Here is a 16,488-nt window from a genome sequence, read left to right as displayed (position 1 = left end):
CAGGATTTCAGTCCTTCACGGCGTAGTGTGTTACCAATTGTTTTCTTGGTGACTATGGTCCCAGCTGTCTTGAGATCATTGACAAGATCCTCCCGTGTAGGTCTGGGCTGATTCCTCACCGTTCTCATGATCATTGCAACTCCACAAGATGAGATCTTGCATGGAGCCCCAGGCCGAGGGAGATTGACAGTTCTTTAGAGTTTTTTCCATTTGCGAATAATGGCACCAACTGTTGTCACCTTCTCACCAAGCTGCTTGGCGATGGTCTTGTAGCCCATTCCAGCCTTGTGTAGGTCTACAATCTTGTCCCTGACATCCTTGGAGAGCTCTTTGGTCTTGGCCATGGTGGAGAGTTTGGAATTTGATTGATTGATTGCTTCTGTGGACAGGTGTCTTTTATACAGGTAACAAGTTGAGATTAGGAGCACTCCCTTTAAGAGTGTGCTCCTAATCTCTTCTCGTTACCCGTATAAAAGACACCAGGGAGCCAGAAATCTTTCTGATTGAGACGGGGTCAAATATTTATTTCCCTCATTAAAATGCAAATCAATTTATAACATTTTTGACATGCGTTTTTCTGGATTTTTTTGTTGTTATTCTGTCTCTCACTGTTCAAATAAACCTACCATTAAAATGATAGACTGATCATTTCTTTGTCAGTGGGCAAACGTACAAAATCAGCAGGGGATCAAATACTTTTTTCCCTCACTGTATGTTGGCATGTAGTATGTTCTTGTCTGAAAAGGCTTGAATCATATCGGTCATGCAATTAACTCTGCGAATTACAATGGATTGCTTCTCAACTATATTTGTTGGGTTTTCAAAAAACATACTTGTTTCGTTGCTGGTTGGATCCTGAGAGTCAAATGACTGGGATGGACCTTCCGTCACTGGCAGTATTCCCTCAGTTACTTCAATATCAGCTTGGTTTTGACAGAACGCGTTTGGTACATTGAAGGTTGGATCTGACTGAGGTGGACCTTCTTCCAGTATTGTCACCACTGCTGCTTCAGTCATCATACAATCATCATGTAATGGTGAGTATATTAATGTGTCACAGAGATCTTCAAATGACATATTCGTGTCATAACTGGGAAACACCACATCATCATTAGATGACTGTAGTAAGTCTTGAGAAGAGGACTGACCAGAATCTAATGTATGGAGGTAGATGGAGATGGGTGTGAAGTCTGACGTCTGTCCTGAGTCTGATGTCTGGAAGGACTCAGTAGGTCCAGAGTCTGACTTCTGTCCTGAATGTGATGTCTTGAGGTAGACAGGGGTAGATCTGGGTTGGAAGTAGACTGAGGTCTGTCTGGAGTGAGACATCTCTGCAATCTAAAATCTGGAGGTAGATTGAGGTAGGTCTGACGCAGGAGACTGAGTCAGTCAGGAGACTGAGGTGTGTCAGTTCCGTCACTCTGGTCAGAATCCTTACTATCAATCGGTCTTGTGCATGTGTACAGACTGAGGATTCTGTGATGTGTTGCCTCGTACAGGCTGCCGACTGTCTGGTTGTCCTTGAGTGGTTCCTCCGTGCCATGGTCAATTATGTGTCATTTTTATGAGTTTATGGTTATGTTTATGAGTTTTGCGGTTGTCCAGCAGGCCAGTCACTCTGCTGTCTACCAATCAAAGGAATACCTGGAATGTTTTCATGCCAGGCGTCCTTGTGGTTGGTGAACAGCATGGCTATGGGCAGGAGGTCGGGCAGACGCAAGTTATAAGACCAGGATTTTTCTTTTGTTCTCTCTCTTATGTCCAGGACAAGTGTGTTTGATAACTCTTTGAGAGCCTCACTCGTCAGGCATACGCTCACATTCCCCTTTCCGTGCAGAGCGAGCTGGCACGCGACCAGTTAATACAGGTGCTCTCTCCTACGGAGCGTCACACAAAGACCGAGCTGGTTCATCCCGAGTCATTACAGAAAGCCTTGGAGATGGCTTTGGAGAGCGAGATTGTGTGAGCTGGGGCTTCAGTGGGGGAGTGTAGAGATACACCCACTGTGCAAAGCAGCCCAGAGCAGTAAAAGCCTGCATGGGTGGCTGAAATATCAAAACTAATTCACAGCACGCAGCACATGTTCTTGCCCCATGGTATAGCTGGTAGTGTGGCCAGCCAGGCCATCTGTGCAGGGATTGCCCCATGTCTCCCAGAGCTCAGGGAAATAGCTCGGGGTCCGCATAGATGAGGTAGTACGGACCCCTGGCTCTCTTTCCCAAACCCCACCATAGATGGGGGAACAAGTCTCCACTTCCTCCAGAAACAGGTGGCTAAATGTGAATGGAACCTGTTGTTGTGGTGTCCCGGACCTGTGTTGGGGACTTTTGTTACGTCTCTGTCACTGTGGATGGGGTGCCCTACTCTTCCCTGGTGGACACTGGGTCCACAGTTACCCTGGTGAGGCCGGACATTGTACCAGGTTGGACCACAACTGTTTAGCTTCGCACAGTCACAGGTGAGCTGGCATCCATGAAAGGGAAGGGGATGATTACTTTTACAGTAGGGGGCAGGACTATGTGTCTTTCTGTATGGTTGGCTATGCAGGACTCTTGTTTCCTGGGATTGGACTTTCTTAGGAGCACAGTCTGCCAGCTAGTCCTAGACGGGAGCACACTGAGCTTCCAGCGAGGGCCTGCAGTCACCATGGCCTACCCTAATGTCACATTCAGGCAGCCCAACGACCCCCTTACTCAGGCTGTCAAGGCAGCAGAGACCCATGGCTGCCCCCACATCTGTGTGTGACAGCTGTGTGTTACATTCCCCAGCTACCTCCATGACACTTCCCTCTGTGAGCTTGGGCCACACCATCCCAGACCAGCTACCCCAGATGGGAGAGGAGAGGACACTGTCCAAAGTGAGAGAGATATGGGGGAGGAACTGTGATGGTCTTGACCCTGAGCAGCAGGAACAGCTGTGGCAGTTGCTGTTGGAGTTCAGAGACAGCTTTGCTCTGAGTGAAGAGGAGGTGGGTCAGACTCATCTGGTGCAGCACGAGATCGACACCATCAAGATGCATCCCCACCATATCCCGCTGGCATGCCAGGAGGAGGCAGCAGTAGTAGTCATGGTTCCTAAGAAGGGGGACAAGCTGAGGTTCTGTGCGGACTACATTAGGCTAAATGCGGTAACCAGGAAGGATTCATACCCCATACCACGCATCGATGAGTTGCTGTACCTGGTTAGGGGGTGCTCCTGGTTCTCCTCACTGGACCTCTGCAGTGGATACTGCCAGGTTCCCCTCTACCCAGATCCAAGACTGGGAACTGGCAGTTCAAGGTCCTGTGCTTCGGCCTGTGCAATGCTCCTGCTACTTTTGAGCGGTTGATGGATAAGGTGCTGGTCTTCCTCAACGACATCCTGGCCCATGGCAGCTCTTTCCAGTCTGCCCTGGGGGCGCTACGGCTTGTGTTGGAGAGGGTGGCTGCCGCAGGCCTGAAGCTCAATCCTGGGAAGTACAACTTCATTAGGAGAGAGGTGTCCTTCTTGGGTCACCAAGTGGGGGAAGAGGGAATCAGCATTATGGAGGACAAATTGTGGGCTGTCGAAGACTGGCCCATCCCCACTAACCAGCAGCATCTGAAGCGCTTCCTGGGCCTGGCCTCGTACTACTGGAGGTTTGTATGGGGCATTTTCAGCGTTGCCGCTCCCCTAAACCGCCTGCTGCGGAAGGACCTTCTCACGGACAGCAGAGTGCCAGGAGGCCTTGAACACGCATGCACTGATCGAGGTCCCTGTGCTCGTCCCGCCTGACCCCACCGTGCCCTTTATCCTGGACACAGATACGAGCAATGTGGGCATGGGTGGGGTGCTGGCCCAGGGCCAGAAGGGGAGACAGTAGTGGCGTACTTCAGCAAGACATTCAACAAACACAAGCACCGCTACTGTGTCACCCGGTGAGAGCTCCTCGCTGTAGTGGAGTCCATCAAACACTTCAAGTACTACCTGTGTGGCCTGCCCTTCACTGTAAGGACTGGCCACTCTGCTCTCCAGTGGCTCATGTCTTTCATGTCTACCTGTGTGGCCTCCCCAATTAAGGTGCCACCAACCTCCTGTGAAGCGGACACTCTCCCCCCATCATGCCCGCGCAGACAAAGGAGACCACTGGGTCGCTTCCGGGACTTTTTCCACCCTGCTCCATGTATTTAATGTATACCATTTCAAATTTGGCTCCCAATGCGGCTAGTTCCGGGGGTATTGTGACGCATCTGACAGTTTCTTCTCTGTATGTTCCTAGATATTGTGAGAGTTAGGCCAACTTTTAGAACTGTTAATATTGTTAAAATTGTAGATGTTCAGTTACGAAGCGTTGTTTAAATATTCCCCATGTAATGTTCATGGGAAGCTAACATGGCTGCCATAGAAAGTTGAAGGGTCATGTAAATCCATCATAATGCATTATCCCAACTCCCTAAATACATGGCTCTGGTTGGTGCAATCTGGGATTCTTGGGATGTCCTTACCCTAAACACAATCCTACCTCAACCCCTACCCTTACCCTAACCATAAACCCTTACCTTAACCATTTTAAATGTCATCTTGAATGGGGTTAGGGACATCCCAGGGATCCCAGATAGCAATGGCCATAATGGGTCTCTCTCTTTAGTCAGTATAGTCTGTTCCCTTATGGCTGGTTGGTGATATCACAGACTATTATATGGCCCATACATCATTAGCTGCTACATTAGGCTTGTGTGAGAGAGAGGGTTGTGTGCGTAATGAGAGCGAGGTGAGGAGCTAACGACTAGGGTTGGGGGAATTTGCCAGGGATAATGGGAGTTGAACCTTTAACCTGAGCTCGACACAGAGTCCTGACATTCATTACACACTTCAGAAGCCTTTTTAAACCTCAAATACACAACAAGTTTTACATTTCCTGCATCACAGGAAATTTCTCCTGCAACAGGGTGATGAAATTAATTTCAGACAGTTTTCTACAGTAGGAAAATAATCCTGCAGCAAAAGGAAATGTGAATTATTATGTGGATTATAATCAATGGACATTTTTAAGGGGGGATACATTTTTCGTAATGGGAAATCAAGTCTGAAATTTAAAAGTGGAAATAACAGAATCTAGAAGCTTTTTTAAACCTCAAATACACTACAAGTTACACATTTCCTGAAAGTTCTCCTGCAACAGGGTGATCCAATTAAAATCCTACATCTGTATGTAGTTTTGTATTAGATGAGAAGATGAGGATGGATCATCAATGTTACATAGTTGTCAACAAGGGTGTCAGGTAGCCTAGCGGTTAAGAGCATTGGGCCGGTAACCCGAAAGGTGAGAAATCTGCTGATACTTGAGCAAGGCACTTAACCTTATTTGCTCCCTTAAGTTTCTCTGGATAAGAGTGTCTGCTAAATGACTCAAATTTAACATTACAGTCAAAGCTGTGTAGTGAAATTCAGCTGGTAACAAACTTGGGATGTCACACTCCAACCTTGGCTAAGATGAGGAGTCAGCAGGAATTGACAGAGACCAGAATAACGAGTGGGCGTTGTAAATGTCCTTGGACTCTGACCATAAAATCACTAAAGAGCATGAAGTGCCCATTTTTGAATCTCATTGAAGGAGGTTCAAGGGGGATTTCTTTATTTATCAAAAACCTGTCTTTTTTTTCTCCACAATAAAAGCAGTTGCAAGGACAGAGACAATTGTATGTGTGTCATATTCACATACTCCTATGTTATCGAATTTAACGTAATACTGTAGGTGGATGTTTTGGTGGGTAAAGGTATAGTCTAGCTTTTAAACAAACTTTTTACAACTCATTCCCCATGCCCCATCCATTCCCATCAGGCTGACTTTGTTAAAGATTAAAGACAGGGGGCAAGTGACATAACATTTGGAAGGGATGAATCTCTGCAAATTGAATGTGACACTTCCAGCTTGTGCGTGTCAGGGTAAAACTTTTCTCCAGCGAGAGAATTAGGGCAGCAGCTCACATAGATATGTACCAGTTTTTAAGACAAATCCCTCGATTTTTGCCCTAACACAATACCTTAGATGTCCTTACTCACTACAACTACATAGGCCAACTACATATGAGTACACCGCGGTAGTGTTTTGTAATTTGTTTTATATATATAAGATGCAGGCGCAATTAGAACTCGGTCAGATCAGGAATATCAGCGTTCTGAGCTTTGATCAACGCTGGAAGCAATATTTCTATTATATATATATACAGTACCAGTCAAAAGTTTGGACACACCTACTCATTCAAGGGTTTTTCTTAATTTTTACATATGTGGGAATTCCTTCAAGACTGTTCTAAAATAATTCCTTGTGAAGCTAGTTGAGAGAATGCCCAGAGTGTGCAAAGCTGTCATCAAGGCAAAGGGTGGCTACTTTGAATAATCTCAAATATAAAATATATTTTGATTTGTTTAACACTTTTTTGGTTAATACATGATTCCATATGTGTTATTTCATAGTTTTGATGTCTTCACTTTTATTCTACAATGTAGAAAATAGTAAAAATTAAGAAAAACCCTTGCATAAGTACGTCTGTCCAAACTTTTGACTGGTACTGTATATATATATAATAGAAATATTGCTTCCAGCGTTGATCAAAGCTCAGAACGCTGATATTCCTGATCTGACCGAGTTCTAATTGCGCCTGCATCTTTGCCAACTAGTGAAATCATGAACAGTGGTTTGTTCGGTATGTTCGCCTGCATTCCCCGGGTTTTCCTCCCAGCATTTCCTTTTTAGCGGCAAATTCGCCACTCTCTCAAACGGCTAACTCCGCCTTCTCGTGGCACAGACCGAGGGTGACGTGAAACGAATCACGCTTGCAGCCGGCATAATAGGCAACTAGTCTAGAGACGCTGATGAGAGTGTGTTTGCGAGATACCGAACAAAATGCAATTTTAAAGCAGGAGTAAAAAAAAGTGTTGCTGCTGCCATTTCTACAGACATCCACCAAACAAACAAAGACCGACTCTCAAAGAAAGGAGCGCACAACTGGTAAATAGTCATTTTTTTTGTAGATCACGTGAGATGAATGAACCTATAGCAGCCAAGGTGATAATGGCTCAGGTCATTTGTCCTTGTTTTTGCTGTTCTCCAAATAGCATTTTAAAGTTTTTTAATTTGATATAAATGCAGTAAAATCTTTTTCCAGACCTCACTAAAACTCTAACTCTAGTTACGGCCCTGTGTCCACTGTAGCACAGCCCTGTGTCCATGATTTTAGCAGATGTAGGTTGATTTATTTTGAGGGTGTGTAGTTACCTTTTGTCTCTTCCGAAGAGTGAAGTTCTTCCACAGGAGCAGACCAAGTTGTGTCAGGAGACCCATTATGCCGTATCTAGGCAATATCCTGCCAACGTGTTGTTATGGCAACCCCCCACTTAATAGACCCTAAAGGGAATAAAAGCAGGGTTTTGGTTTTAATACAGAGAACAAGTGCATCATGCCGGAGGGAATGCCACTAATCACCCACTTCCCAAGGCCTTGGTCTCATAGCAAAGCACCTGGTTCGGGACTTATTGTGACAACCCAGTGATGCATTATCATATACTGAAAAAAAATATCAACGCAACATGCAACAATTTCAAAGATTTTACTGCGTTACAGTTCACATAAGGAAATCAGTCAATTTAAATAAATTCATTAAGCCTTATTCTATAGATTTCACATGACTGGGAATACAGATATGCATCTGTTGGTCACAGACACCTTAAAAAAAAGGTAATGGCATGGATCAGAAAACCAGTCAGTATCTGGTGTGACCACAATTTGCCTCATACAGTGAGACACATCTCCTTCGCCTACAGTTGATTAGGCGGTTGATTGTGGCCTGTGTACTGTTGTCCCACTCTTCAATGGCAGTGCAAAGTTTCTGGGTATTGGCGGGAACTGGAACACGCTGTCGTACAAGTTGATCCAGAGCATCCCAAACGTGCTCAATGGATGAGTTGTCTGGTGAGTATGCAGGCCATAGAAGAACTGGGACAGCTTCCAGGAATTGTGTATAGATCCTTGCGACATCAGACCAAGCATTATCAAGCTGGTGATGGCGGCGGATGAATGGCACAACAGTGGGCCTCAGGTTCTCGTCACGGTATCTCTGTGCATTCAAATTGCCATCGATAAAATGCAATTGTGTTCATTGTCCGTAGCTTATGCCTGCCCCCACTGCCACCATGGGGCACTCTGTTCACAACGTTGACATCAGCAAACCGCTCGCCCACACGATGCCATACACGTGGTCTGCGGTTGTGAGGCCAGTTGAATATACTGCCAAATTCTCTAAAATGATGTTGGAGGTGGCTAATGGTTAAGGAATGAACATTCAATTCTCTGGTAATAGCTCTGGTGGACACTCCTGCAGTCAGCATGCCAATTGTACGCTCCCTCAAAACTTGAGACATCTGTGGCATTGTGTTGTGTGACAAAACTGCACATTTTAGAGTGGCCTTTTCTGGTCCCTAGCACAATGTGCACCTGTGTAATGATCATGCTGTTTAATCAGTTTCTTGATATGCCACACATGTCATGTGAATGGATTATCTTGGTAAAGCAGAAATGCTCACTAACAGGGATGTAAAAAAAATTGTGCACATTGTACGTATGGAATATTTCTGGGATCTTTTATTTCAGCTGATGAAACATGGGACCAACACTTTACATGTTGCGCATATATTTTTGTTCAGTGTAGCTTAAACTTATGTTTGTACTTGTATTTCTTGTTGCAATAAAGTTGGCGACGCAACAATAATACACTGTTAAAATAGGCCTATATCTAAAAATACATACAGCCAAGGGATATATACTGTATATATACCAGTATACATCATTTTAAAAGCAGGACACTGTTAAGTCCATTATACAGCACCTCTGAAGAGTATACATTAGGCTGTTTGAGAAGGTTTGACTCCCAAGCAACCTGCCTACACATAGTTTGAAGTACAATACCAACATAGTGACAGTAGTAGGTCAAAGCTGTGTGCTGGAAAACCTATACCCTATACATGTATTTACTTTACTTTACTCAACAAGGTTTTGACAGGGACATTGCACATTATTTAACATTTGGTTTGCCGGTTTGCATTTTTACTCCTCACTGTATTCAATATTCAGCTAAAACTGGTTCTAGACCTGAGTATTTCAATGTTCTATGTCTGCATACAGTAGCTAAGCAACATAAATCACAGTTGAATTCAATACCAGATTTGTGCAAAGGAAAAGGTCACTTGTGATGAAAAACAAAATATGCATACGCCCATTGTGGACCTTAATCGGTCTTACTTCTTGGAATGGAATTAATTGAATGAAATGTCAATTCAAAAACTAGTTGTACTGTGTATTTACAAGTAATTTATGACTAACAAGTCAATGTAGATTTTATTTATATTTTAGATAATAATAAAAGGATTTACAAAAGATTGTAGTGGCTTTGGCACACTGATTAAACAGATAATAAACACAGATTGATATACGATGGCATTTTACACTCTCACCGTGACCTTTATTAAAAACTCAATAATTGCACAACAGGCAGGGCCTTATTAGATTATGAATCCATCACTGACATAATGTAACCTTTACCTGCATTCTATTACGTTACATTAGACATCACCACTGCTTTTCTAAACCAAATAATACATTTAACCTGCTGATTTACCATTATAATAACAAGTGCCTACTGTAATCACACTTCGGTTTCAACTCAGTTTCTTTGTTTGGTAGTATTACAACTACACTATGGTCCAGGACGTGGGTGCGCACGGGAAGGAACGCACATGAAAGCCCTGGACCAGAGCTATAACTACACCATTTACTAGATACAGTATTTGTTAATTTTATCACCCAAATGGACCATGTCATGGATCTTATTGGTGAACGTTAAGCTAGAATAGCTACAGTGCCTTCAGAAAGTATTCACACCCCTTGACTTTTTTTCAAATTTTGTTGTGTTACAGCCTGAATTTAAAATGTATTAAATTGAGATTCTTTGTCACTGGCCTACATAATATACCCCATAATGTCAAAGTGGAAGTATTTTTCAAAATGTTCAAAAATGTATTAAAAAGGAAAAGCTGAAATGTATTAAACCCCTTTGTTATGGCAAGCCTAAATACATTCAGGAGTAAACATTTGCTTAACAATTCATATAATAAGTTGCATGGTTGTTGAATGACTACCTCATCTCTTTACCCCACACATATAATTATCTGTAAGGTCCCTCAGTCGAGCAGTGAATTTCAAACACAAATTCATGCACAAAGACCAGGAAGGTTTTCCAAGCCAAAGAAGCTGTCACGGTGCTGATACGAGACGGAGCAAGGTGCAGTACTCCCCCCCCCCCCAAAGGTGCGGACTCCGGCCGCAAAACCTGAAACCAAATGGGGAGGGTAGGGGGGGGATACTAGTGTCGGGGGCCGGTGGCCCCCGCCCAGACCCCGGATCCTGCCATGGCACCGGGCTGAACGCCGTGCCTGGACTGGGCATCAGCGCAGAGGAAGGCTCCGGCCATGGAGCTGGGTTGGCCACCGTGCCTGGACTGGGCACCGGCGCAGAGGAAGGCTCCGGCCTTGGAGCGGTACTGGACGCCATGCCTGGACTGGGCACCGGCGCAGAAGAAGGCTCCTGCTATAGAGCAGGACTGGACGCCGTGCCTGGACTGGGCACCGGCGCAGAGGAAGGCTCCTGCCATGGAGCGGGACTGGACGCCGTGCCTGGACTGGGCACCTGCGCAGAAGAAGGCTCCGGCCATGGCACCAGCGCAGGAAGCTCCGGACCGTTGACCGTCACTGGAAGCTCCGGACCGTTGACCGTCACTGGAAACTCCGGGTTGTTGACCGTCACTTGAGGCTCCGGGCCGTTGACCGTCACTTGAGGCTCCGGGCCGTTGACCGTCACTGGAAACTCCGGACTGTGAACCGTCGCTGGAAGTTCCGGGCTGTAGAGGCGCACTGGAGGCCTAGTGCGTGGAGTCGGCACAGGACGTAACGGGCTGGGGAGGCGCACTGGAGGCCTGGTGCGTGGAGCCGGCACAGGTGGCACCGGACTGGTGACACGCACTTCAGGGCGAGTGCGGGGAGCAGGCACAGGACGTACCGGACTGGGGAGGTGCACTGGAGGCCTGATCCGTGGAGCCGGCACAGGTTGCACCGGACTGGTGACACGCACTTCAGGGCAAGTGTGGGGAGCTGGCACATGATGTACTGGACTGGGGAGGCACACTGGAGGCCTGGTGCGTGGAGCCGGTACAGGTGGCACCAGACTGGTGGCACGCACTTCAGGGCGAGTGCGGGGAGCTGGCACAGGACGTACCGGACTGGGGAGGCGCACTGGAGGCTTGGTGCGTGGAGCTGGCACAGGTGGCACCGGATTGGTGATCCGCACTTTAGGGCAAGTACGGGAGCTGGCACAGGACGTACCAGACTGGGGAGGCGCACTGGCGGCCTGGTGCGTGGAGCCGGCACAGGTGGCACCGGACTGTTCACATGCACATCAGGTCGAATGTTGAGCAGAACACACCACATCTCTCTCTCTCCCAACTTCTCCATCGCCTCCCTGACAGTCTCTGGCTCTTCAGGGCGAGTGCGAGGAGCTGGCACAGATGGCACCGGACTGTTGACCCGCTCTTCAGTACGCCTGCGCTGCAGCATACTCCTTGCCTCCACCTCTCTCCGGTATCCCTCATTGAAGACCTCCACCGTCTGCCATTCGGGCTCTGGCACTCTCCGCTGCTCAGCTGACAGCTCCAGCCGACAGCTCCAGCTCCCCCCCAAAAAAAAAATCTTGGGGTTTCTGTGTCCGCGGTCCCCGGCGTCGTTGCTGTCCTTCTCTGTTCCTTTGCGAATCCCGCCAAGGAAGGGTCTCGTGTCCTCCCATGACTTCCTCCCATGTCCAAAACTCCTTTACCTTGTGAACATGCTGCTTGGTCCTCTTTCGGTGGGATATTCTGTCACGGTGCTGATAAGAGACAGACCAAGGCGCAGCGTTTGTTGAGTTCCACATATTTATTTAAAGTGAAACTTCTTCAACCAAAACAATAAACAAGCAACACAACGTGACTACGTGGTGTAACAAGAACCACCACAAACAAACAATATCCCACAAAACAGGTGGGAACAGGGAACCCTTAAGTATGATCCCCAATTAGAGACAACGAACATCAGCTGCCTCTAATTGGGAACCATACTAAGAGCACTAACATAGAAATGGAAAGACTAGAACACCCCCCTAGTCACGCTCTTATCTAAACACCATAGAGAACCAAGGCTCTCTATGGTCAGGGCGTGACAGAAGCGCACCTATTGGTAGATTGGTAATATCCCTATGAGCATGGTGAAGTTATTAATTAGACTTTGGATGGTTATGAATACACACAGTCACTACATAGATACAGGCATCCTTCCTAACTCAGTTGCCGGAGAGGAAGGAAACCGCTCAGGGATTTCACCATGAGGCCAATGGTGACTTTAAAACAGTTACAGAGTTTAATGGCTGTGATAGGAGAAAACTGAGGATAGATCAACAACATTTTCGTTACTCCCCAATACTAACCTAATTGACAGAGTGAAAAAAAGGAAGCCTGTACAGAATAAAAAATATTCCAAAACATGCATCCTGTTTGCTACAAAGCACTAAAGTAATACTGCAAAACATGTGGCAAAGCAATTAACTTTTTGTTCTGAATACAAAATGTTATGTTTGGGGATAATCCTATACATCACATTACTGAATACCACTTTCCATATTTTCAAGCATAGTGGTGGCTGCATAATGTTATGGGTATGCTTGTAAACATTAAGGACTGGGGAGTTTTTCAGGATAAAAACATTTACGGGATGAAAAATCCTAGAGGGAAAACTGGTTCAGTCTGCTTTCCACCAGACACTGGGTGATTAATTCACCTTTCAGCGAGACAATAACCTACAACACAAGGCCAAATCTACACTGGAGTTGCTTACCAAGAAGACAGTGAATGTTCCTTAAAATGTATGGCAAGATCTGAAAATGTTTATCTAGAATTGATCAACAACCAATTTGACAGAGCTTGAAGAATTTTGAAAATAATAATGGGCACATCTTGCACAATCCATGTGTTGGATGCTCTTCGAGACACACAGAAAAGGTGCTTCTACAAAGTATTGACTCAGGGGTGTGAATACTTATGTAAATGAGATATTTGCAAAAATGTATAATAAAAACATGTTTTCACTTTGTTATTATGGGTATTTTGTGCAGAAGGGTGAGAAAAAATATATATTTAATCAATTTTGAATTCAGGCTGTAACACTACAAAATGTGTAATAAGTCAAGGGGTATAAATACTTTCTGAAGACTTTGTAGCTTCATTTCCTGCATAAAGAACAGTAGGACTTTGGGAGCAAAAGGTGAAAATAGAGGATGCAAGTTTTAGCCCGAGTCGAAGCCACATACAAATGTGCCACTTTTAACGCTCCATTTCCTTCCCTTCCATTTCCACCCTGTATTATTCCATTATTTAACGTTACTCCGTAGATGTTTTATTTACTGTCATGAAAGCTGAGGTCACTGTACATCCAGGTGGCCAGAAAGATACTCTAATGGTGCAAAAGAGAATTAGGTCCCCAGACGCTGTTTCCGGAAGACCTTTAATAATTAAAGTTCCATTACTATTAAGCGTTAAGCTGCTGTAAAAGCTAACAGACAAAACATTGACAAAACCAAACCTGGAAACTCCTGAGACTCCAACTGGACTAAATCCCCATTTTTGGTCTCATGTAGAACTATTTTGGGTTCCATGTAGAACCCTCTGTGGAAAGGGTTTTACATGGAACCCAAAAGGGTTGTGCCTGGACCCAAAAGGTTTCTACCTGGAACCAAAAAGGGTTCTTTAACGGGTTCTCCTATGGGGATAGCTGAATAACTATTTTAGGTTCCAGGTAGAAACCTTTTGGATCCAGGTACAACAGTGTATATACAACTATTATCATACTATATATAAACATCTGATATGAGGAATTATTAAAATATAGGAATAGGTGGGGCACCAATGGAATTGGCTCACTGAAGTGAATACATCTTTTGAAATATTGCCATAACGTATATTTTTTCATACCCAAAGAAAAATGTCAACACACATGAAACAAAACAAAAAGTTGGATATTGCAGATATACATGTATTCACTCTCTGTATGACCCTTGAAGCAGATGGCTCCAAAAAGTATTCCCATACTTTCCATGTCTTTGAGGTGAGTTGACATTAAGGAGCAGACAAATGCCACCAGGATAAAACAGCATGTCTCCTTTATATAGCAGCCCCCCTTGTATATGCATGAACACTTGTCTCCCTCAAGTGCTTGTATAATTGAGTATGTACCACATTCGCTTGCAAAGCTTTCAACGCCCTTCTTTAGAAACAAGCATTGTGCATAGGGAAGGACAGCTCGTAATAGCCTTCTGTGTTGGAAGTCACGTCAACCATGAAGGGTAAATAACACTCTCCCAGCACATTGCCTATACCTTGAGAAGCGTGAATGTCGCTGGATCAAGCTACATAGAGGCCTGCTTAATAGGGAAATATTCAGTCAACAGGAAATGGGAATTGATGATGAGGATTTGCATCTAAGTCAGAGTTAGACAAACACAATACAAGCCCTTGTGAGTTCATAGCCATACAGTACAGTCTCCCTGGTTTCCCATAATTGTTTTCCGTCTCAGTGACAGAGGAAACACTACTGAATAATTTAAATATGTTACTGTGCCACTTTTTACACTCAGGCCGTCTCAATGGTGTCATTAGTTCCAAAGAGGATCCAAAAACAGAGCACAGTCGAGGCAGAGGAAAGAGAAAAAGAAACGGAGCGAAAAAAGAGGAGAAGGAAAAAATGTATAAATAAGGAAAATTAAAGCACGTAGTATGAGATAAAAGTGCTGATGCAAGCCTGGTTTTTGGGGACTTGCTACATCAGAATGCATTATTTCAACCCCTGCAATGACAGAACGTGTGGACAGATATTTTGTCATCCAAACGGAGTAAGGCAGAGAATGTTTTTAACATCCGTTTACAAAAGCCCTCTCCCAAAGAGCAAATGTTCTTTCTGCCCCCCCCCCTCTATTTTTCTTATGACTCTCTCTCCTCTCCCTCTTCGCCCTCCATCTCTCTCTCTATATATCACACGCTCTCTTTACATGTGGGAATCTTAAAATTCTCTGAGGCTAGTTCAATAGGGATGGCTAATGGCACAGCTCGTTTTAATTAGTACCTAAGGGGAAAGGTGAATTGCTGGGTCACGCAAATAAACAGTGCGCTTTTACCAAGAAATCATTCTCTGGTGGACATGTCAGTATTCTTGACCAACACTTTCCTCTCTGAATATTGTTGTATTTGAGATGACATAGATGGGGTCTTCATTATAGCTCAGATGAATTAACCATGGTCAAAGGTATTTTCAGCCAACTTTACCTTCATTTCTCGTCATTGGCAATTACAGTACTGCGTTATAAATTATCATTATTGTGATAGAAACAGGACCTCCTGCTGAATACATTTATACATTTTGCCTCATTTATAATGAATAAAATACACTGAGTGTACAAAACATGAGGAACATCTTCGTAATATTGAGTTGCACCCCCATTTGCCATCAGAACAGTCTCAATTAGTCGAGGAATGGACTCTACAAGGTGTCGTAAGTGTTCCACAGGGATGCTGGCCAATGTTGACATCAATACTTCCCACAGTTGTGTCAAGTTGGCTGGATGTACTTTGGGTGCTTGAAAAACCCAGCAGGGTTGAGGTTCTTGACACAAACTGGTGCGCCTGGAACATACTACTATTTCCTGTTCGAATGCACTTAAATCTTTTGTCTTGCCCATTCACCCACTGAATGGCACACATACACAATCCATGTTTCAAAGCTTCAGACATTTCTTGTTAACTTGTCTCCTCCACTTCATCTACACTGATTGAAACACGCAACACTACTGCCGTGTCTGGGTAGAGGGGAACGAATGAGAGTGACCCTGACCGGGGAGAGCCAAAAGGAACGACCCTGCTCGGGATGAAAAGCCGAAACGAACGACCCTGCTCGGGATGAAAAGCCAAACGACCTTGTGTTTTTGTTCTGTGTTACTTTTATCCTGTAAACCCCTTTTTAATACTAAGAAAATAAAGATATTAAAGGACTGTAGAGACTGACTGTCTGCCTCCTCCTTGTGTCTGTGGTATTGGGATTAAAATAACATTTTTTTGACATTCGACTACATAATCAAAACCTAAAAGTGAACCTAACCTGCATTGTCACAGACAGTTTGGTAACTAAAGCTTTCCAAAGCCAGAACAGATTATACCACCAACTGTGCATTGTAGGAGGGCCAAGGGCCTTCTGCTCTTTTCCTGATACTACTTCCTTCAAGAATAATTGTTAAACATCCAAAACTAATTCCCCAGAACATCTGTGCTTTAATAAAATGTGGCCATGGAATTGTCCCTTCAAGGTATTGTCACCCTTATTTCTACAAAGCTATTTTTGAACAGCTGG

The 16,488-nt window shown here is 44.7% G+C and overlaps 1 protein-coding gene across 1 annotated transcript in view; it reads right to left on the bottom strand.

The window, feature by feature from the left end:
* Positions 1-16,488, bottom strand: part of LOC106608787 (phospholipid-transporting ATPase ABCA1) — a 305,836-nt gene that overhangs the window by 280,913 nt on the left and 8,435 nt on the right. Inside the window, exon 2 of the mRNA XM_014206928.2 lies at positions 7,238-7,366. Coding sequence (XP_014062403.2) covers positions 7,238-7,303 — 66 coding nt within the window. The 5' untranslated portion in view covers positions 7,304-7,366. The remainder of the gene's footprint in view (positions 1-7,237; positions 7,367-16,488) is intronic.

Source organism: Salmo salar, chromosome ssa07 (genome assembly GCF_905237065.1).
Source record: "Salmo salar chromosome ssa07, Ssal_v3.1, whole genome shotgun sequence".
Taxonomy (NCBI): domain Eukaryota; kingdom Metazoa; phylum Chordata; class Actinopteri; order Salmoniformes; family Salmonidae; genus Salmo; species Salmo salar.
This window is presented reverse-complemented; position numbering and strand designations above follow the sequence as displayed.